The 6834-nt window shown below is 49.9% G+C and overlaps 1 protein-coding gene across 6 annotated transcripts in view; it reads left to right on the top strand.

Moving 5' to 3' along the window:
* Nucleotides 1–712: 712 nt before the first annotated feature.
* SMG7 (SMG7 nonsense mediated mRNA decay factor) overlaps nt 713–6834 on the top strand; it is a 50243-nt gene continuing 44121 nt past the window's right edge. For 2 of the 6 annotated variants that reach the window (XM_032696556.1, XM_032696560.1), the window contains exon 1: nt 713–819. In XM_032696556.1, coding sequence (XP_032552447.1) covers nt 791–819 — 29 coding nt within the window. In that variant the 5' untranslated portion in view covers nt 713–790. Of the gene's footprint in view, nt 820–6520; nt 6606–6834 lie in introns of all 6 variants that reach the window. The other 4 variants (XM_032696558.1, XM_032696555.1, XM_032696557.1 and 1 more) reach the window with 3 other exon arrangements.

Here is a 6834-nt window from a genome sequence, read left to right as displayed (position 1 = left end):
CATGAGGAAGAACTTTGCTGTGCAGTGACCCAGTACTGGAACAGAGACAGAGAGGGTGTGGAGTCTCCCTCACCGGAGATATTCCAGAACTGTCTGAACACAATCCTGTGCCGTGTGCTCTGGGATGACCCTGCTGGAGCAGGAGGTGGGACCAGATGAGCCTCTGTGATCCCTTCCAGCCTGACCCATTCTGGGGTTCTGTGACTGGGGCTCCCCGCCAGCGCCGTGGGCAGCCGTCTCTCGGCAAGGCGCCCCTCCGAGGGCCGTGACAGGGATGTGACAAAGCGGGGCGTCGCTGCGCGGGGCCCGGGGCGGGACGGGCTGCGGACGCAGGGATGCAGGCCCCGGGATGCGCCGCGGTTGCCATGGCTACGCCGCGCCGCCCCCTCGGTTGCCATGGCAGCGGGCGGGGGACGGGTTTGCCGGTGGCGCCGCCGGAAGTGCCGGCGGGGGTGGGGTCCGGCCCGGAAGCGCGGCCGGCGCGGCGGGAGGGCCGTGGCGCCTCAGCGGGGCGGGAGAGCCGCGGGCGGGGGCTGCCGGGGCCGCGGCGGAGCCGGAGCGGCGGGGCCAGGGCTGTCCGGGCCGCTGAGGAGCCGGAGCGGCGGGGCCGGCGCGGCGCAGGCTGTCCTGCCCGGCCGGAGCGCAGAGCGGGGACACCCCGCCCCTTCCTCCCCGCGGGCCCTGCACGGGAAGATGGCGGCGGCGGGAGGCGGCGGCGGCGGCGGCGCGGGGGCGGCGGGCCGGCCCGGGCTGTGAGAGCCGCGGCGGGACGGGCGGCGAGCGGCGGAGGATGAGCCTGCTGTGCGCGCAGTATCTCCGGTGAGCGTCTCCGCGGTGCGGCGGCGGCGAGGCCGCGGCAGGGGGGCCCCGGGGGCGGCGGCGAGCGGGCGGACGTGGAGTCCTGAGGCCTCGCAGCGGCTGCGGCGAGCGCGGGGCGAGCGGGACGTGCCCGGGGCGGGAGCGGGACCCGGCCGCCGCGTTCCCCAGCCCCGCGAGCGGGCGGACTCGGCTGCCGCATGGCGGAGGGCTCCCCAGCAAGGTCACGCCGGGGCCGCGGGGAGGGCAAGAGAGCCCCCCGGCTTCCCCGCCGGGATTCTCCAGCCCTTCCCCAGGAGGTGCCGGGATGAGCCGCCGCTGCGGAGCGACCGCGCGGTTTGACCCTGGCGGTGGAGCGAGACCGGCGCTCGCAGCCCCGGGAGTGCTGTGGGAGAGCGGGAGCAGCAGGAGCCGTGTCTGAGCCCTCGCCATCAGCTGCGAACCCTCAGTCACGGCTGGTACAGTCTCCGGTGCTGGGGACCGGCAGCTGAGGGCTTGGGAGAGGAGCGAGTCTGGCAGGGCTGTGCTTGGGAACAGAACCGTGCCCAAGTCCCCGAAGCTAGAGCACTGGGCACCTCGCGTTGGTATGAGCAGGACTTTGATAGGCTTTGGCATGAACTTACCTTTTGGGTGCACTCATATCCAAATGCTCTTCCTCTGGTGGTTTTGGAAAGCAGCATCATGAGCTACAAATGGCTTTTCAGCAGCTGTAAAATACCAAATATCCAAGTTGGTGGTGGTGTGTCAGCCCTGACCCTTCCGGAACACCTCATGGAAAAGGAGTAGGAATGCCAAAAGGGCATGAGTGTTCCTTCTGAAGAGTTCAGGGCTTGGGAAGGATTTAGAAGGAGTGAATTCAAAGCAGTTTTTACATTTTGAAAGTGCTTTCTCTCCAGAGTTCTGAAACACTTCTCCTCACTGGTTCTCCAGACCCTTCCCTTCCTCCTGATCTTGTCTTGTATCTCTGTCTCCTTTGGCTAGTCCAGATCCTGCCTCAAGTATATCTTTTCAAAAAAGGGCAAAAATGTTAATATTTTTCTCCAATAGCAAGTTTATGAGCTTTTTTCTGTTCCAGGTGAGTACACCTCTGCTGTCATAGAAGCTTCTTCATTCTCTTTTTCCTCTTATATTACAGAAAAAGCTTTTAAATGCCTCATTATTAGCAATCCTCTACCAGGAGAAGACTTGCTTCTATATTGTACTGTTTGTCTTAATAATATTGTAACATCTGGCTCCCCATGGCTGTGAGTCTTTGGCTGCTTTGAGTCATGGCAAGGCTGTACCTCTGAACTCACACGTCCCTGCCCCTGTCACCTCCCTGCACCACCAGACTCTTTCTTAGTGTTCTATATTCCACAACACCAAGCTGGAGATCCTCCCTACCTGCAAACACGTGGGCAATAATCCCCCGTTTCTCCTTGCTTTGTGCTTCCAATACTTCAGCTTGTCCTGGGCCTTTCTTGCTTTTTCTTTACTGCTTTGCTTGTATTCTGCCAAACCAGCAGGATTGAAGCATGTGGCCACTAATGTATTACAATCAGTGACTCTTGCTCTTGTCACCAAGAATCTTACCTCCTCCTAAAAAACCAGGACACTCCCCCTCCCAAACTTTTCAAGCACTTTGTAGTCCATCATCTTCACCTTCTGCCTGTTAAAGACCATTTGGGCTTGTTGCTCCCTGTAGAAGGTAAGCATGGGGAAGGTTTCCTTAAAAGCTGCTTTTTATACCCACAGAGTGTAGATTTAAATTGTTTGATTTGCATAGGGCAGAAGTAGAACTGCAAATTTGCTGCAGCCCAGGCTCATAAAAGGAACTGGGAACAGAGCCTCAGAGCCAGTTCTGTTAGTCCTTTGCCTTAAGGAGGAGGGCATCCTCCTTTTTAGTCTGGCATGACAAGCTGAATCTGAGTGTAATGAGGAAGGAATACACAGACAAAAGTACAACGATGGGACAGGGCAGTTTAACAAAACATTGTGCCAAACAGAGACATGCAGCAATTAGTCTCGACTGTCTTTGTCCTCTTAAAACTAAGAAGAGACAGAAAAGTTTTTGTGAGAAATTTTTCTCCACGTATTTGAGGTTTAGGTAGGAGAGAGCTGGGTTTCTAAGGTGAGCATGTAATGGTTGAATAACTAGTGAAATAATGACTGTGCAAGAATCGAGCTGCTGAAAAATGAGCAAGGAAGAAGGGACTTTTAGCTGGACTGCCTTAACTCCTCCACTACCAGTCTCTTGCTTCCTGTATATATGTGTGTGAATCAACTGTTTTAAAATGCTGTCCTTAAAGGATTTTGTCCCTTCAATCAACGTGTGAGAACTGAGAAACACCTGAGACTCCTACAGAAGTCTTCCAGGAAGAACAAAGAAGATCAGGCTTCATGTAATGAGTCTTCGCAAAGTTGCAGGAGAGTCTGTTTTTAAGTCATCTTCCTATGTAATAAAGTGTTGGGATTTTTGCTTTCCCAGTCTTATTATCCTTTTTGAGATGACCTGTCAAGAGTACTGGAGGGTATTCTCTCCCATCTAGTTTCCTAGATACTTCTCTCGAGTCATTGTTTGAGTCAATGCTCAAAGATTTGCACTGCAGCGGGTCAGGTGAGTAGGCCTTTCAGAAGGTTCTTTCAAAGAGATTTTAGGAAAAAGAGGCACAGTTCAGGTCTCTCTGTTCAGGGGAATGTGCTCATCACAGTTGGCTAAAAATTTATATCCATGCCATTTGTGCTGGTTTGGGAATCTACAAGTACTCCCCATAAATCAAACTAATCTCGTGGGGCACTTGTCTTACAGTAAATGTGTCATGTATCCTGCTAGGTATAAAAGAAGTCATTTTTAGGCAAAATATCACTGATAGGATTTTTACCACAGTACCACAGAAATTTCCAAGCACATCCTTTTTATAAGATATTATTGAACTTTAGTCCATATTTGTTCACTTTAGGGAAATGGTCCTCATTGCGAATTTTATATGTTAATGTTCAAAGTGTAGTTAACTAGGATTCAAAAGTTTAGCAGTCTCAATGACTGTCTCAATTGCATTTCACAAAGATGTGAGCTCAGTTATCAGTTAAATGTGGCATTACCCTGGTAAATTGTGGTTTTTAGCACTCTGCAAACATAGAATGAAATGTGCTTGAATTAGAGGGCTTGAGCACTGCTTAGAAATCCTAGCGCTGACAAACCAGTAGGTAGTTTCCTGTAGCCTTATGATGAGGCTATAACCAACTTCATTAAAGGTTTGACTGCTTTAATAATTCAAATTGTGGCTCTCTTTTCAAAGACTCGTCAGTGGCTCCATTAACTTCTGTATCTGCCGTGTCTCTTCACGGTTGCTCCTTTGCTGTCTGCCAGTCCGTGACGCACCTCTTGCGGTGTTTAGTGGAGGAGGGTAGAGCAGAGGTGATTTAGTGTTGCAGTCTGTGTGTGTGAGCATGTTCTGGTACTGATTCCTGGTCAGGATGTAGAGATGATACTTGTCTGTGCTGGAAAGGCACAAATCTTTTTGAAACACAGAATGAGTATCAGCAAGACTGAGTCAGTTATTTAATTAACTTGAGAGCATAGGAAGGCAAAAGTTAATAAATGTGACCTCCTAATAGAGAACTTTATGTGACTGTACCATGTTTCCTGGAGTTCACAGGATCACAAGGTAACTGGGGCTGGAGGGGAGGGACCTCAGGTCCCTGTCCAATCTCCTGCTCAGAGGGGCAGCTCAAAGGACCAGGTGCTCAGGGCTTGGTCCACTTGGGTCTTGAGAGCCTCCAGGGGTGGAGGCAGCTCAGCCTTTTGGGGCAGCCTGTGCTACTCTTTGGCTGTCCTTGTGGTGGAATAGATTTTCTGTAGATCCAGTCTGAACTTCTCATATTTTAATGCCCATGATTATGCCCATTGTCTGTTGTTCTCCTGCCACATGGAGAGCCTGGATCCATCTTCTCCATCCCTTCCCTGTGGGCATGTGACAGCTGTGGGTGCCCTGGAGCCTTCCCTGCCCCAGGCTGACCAAGCCTGGCTCCCACGGCCTCTCTTCCAGTCCCAAATCCAAGTAATCCAGCCCTGACTGCCCCGGAGGCCTCTGCTGGCCTGTCTCCAGTTGATCCACAGCTTTCTTGATTTGTCTTGATATCTGAACAAGTCTTGGAAAGTATTCCCTCCAGCTCTTTTATGTTCTGAAATGATTAATGCTACTTTCATAAGATCTTCACTCTTGAATTTTAAACAGGGGAGGAGTAGTGGGCAAATCACATATAGCCTTGGCCTTCCAGGAGGCACCTCACAGTACCGTGTTTTCTTTGAGGGAACATAAAGGGAAAGTCTCCCTTCTAATTTTATCTTTTTCTTTTTTTCTCTTCACAAGTTATTTCTAGCATTTGTTAACTAGAATTTCTGCCAATACTTAGTATGAGCAACACTTTGTATTCTTCTTTGAGGGCGAGGGTAATGATTTAAAAAGGCAAATGAGATTGATGATGGCTACTACTTACTACTGATCAACAAGCTTTTTGTGGGGACCTGTGAAGTAAAAAGAATTAAAATAAAAAAATGTTAAGCAATTCCCCTCTGAGCTTTCTGCTGAAGAAAATACATCTTGCTGAGAGCCCCAAGACACACATCATACTCCACAGGTCTCTGGGCAGCTATTACTTGCTCCCTTCTTCCTGTCATGGGGATTTGAATTATTAAGCATCCTGCTGCCACGCAGGGACAACTTGTTCTAAAGTCTAGGTGTACTATCAGAGCTCTGATACTTTCTGTTTTTCAGCTGTAGATCCCTAAGGAAACAAGGCTTGTACATGTGCTGCTTATCATTTTTTTTCTTCTTTCTCAAGTGGCTTTAACAAATTTTAGTAGACTTCTACAGAGGGATAGATGTTTCAAAGTTGGTTGTTGCCATTATATCACTAGGGAAGTTAACTGGTTAAGGTGATCGCATTTAGGTGAGCCAAATGAGTGTGCCTGTTGAGAGAAGCAGGCAGAGCCCAGCTGGGGTAAATCAGCACTTCCAGAACTTCTCTTAGCTGCAGTGCAGGGTTTGAGTGTGCTCCGCTGTACAGAGTTAACAGCAAGGACTCGAGTGCTTGTGCAGTTTAGCAGGTGCTGGGCACGTTTTCCTGCTGGAAGGAACTGGCAGGAAGGTGACTCTGTGAATGTGTGCTAGAGGGAAGAGGGCTGCAGTAACCAGAGAACTTGACCCTACTTGCACTTGGCAAAAGCTTGGCCATACAAACAAAGGGTGTGTTTTAAACTTGAACAGCTCCCGACAGAAGTTTCTCACTCTCCCTTTTGCCCTCAGCCTGATTTGATGGCACAGATTTATGGCCAGTCTAAAGTGAGCTGGACTGGGGAACCACAGTAGGTTAGAACCGCTTTTGTTTTGTTTTGTACCCACGGAGCTCAGTCTGAGCTGGTTTCCCGATCCCATCCATCACGTTACCACAGATGTGCTGACAAAAAGGGTGCGGCTGTGTGCAACAGGAATGAAGCTCTAATGGTGAGGGCAGAGTGGGACTGCTGCTTGGAGTGATAGTGCTCCTTATCATGGAAGTGCTCGCTGACCCGTAACACTAATAAATAATGCCCCCTTTCCTAGAATATGGCTGTAGCTATATATAGAGTTATATATACATAAAAAAATAGAATGTAGCTGGTATCACTGTCACCCTCTTTTCAATCTGGACCGAGAGTCTCCTCCTTTTTCCTTTGCTGCAGAACACAGTTTATTGTGGATGCTGTTACTCTGTGCTCTGCTATGAGGTTACTTGCACAACAGTGTTCCAGTGACCTAGAAGTGCAGGTTAGTGTAAGTAAAGTTACAGCTGTATTTATTTATTTATTTATTTTTGATGGCAGGGATGATTCCTGTAGCAATTAACTCTTGTTCTAACCTGCATATCCCTATGTAGTTTGATCCTTACTGGAAAGGAGAAAGTTCTGTTGTGGCAGTAAAACCAGGTGATGTTTATCTGAAGTTTTGGTGGGGGACTGAAGCTGCACTAAAGCATTTTGAGAAGGCTTTCCCCAGC

This window comes from Chiroxiphia lanceolata, chromosome 9 (assembly GCF_009829145.1).
Source record: "Chiroxiphia lanceolata isolate bChiLan1 chromosome 9, bChiLan1.pri, whole genome shotgun sequence".
NCBI classification, from domain to species: domain Eukaryota; kingdom Metazoa; phylum Chordata; class Aves; order Passeriformes; family Pipridae; genus Chiroxiphia; species Chiroxiphia lanceolata.
Note: the sequence above shows the minus strand (reverse complement) of the source record. Positions and strands in the feature narration are given on the sequence as shown.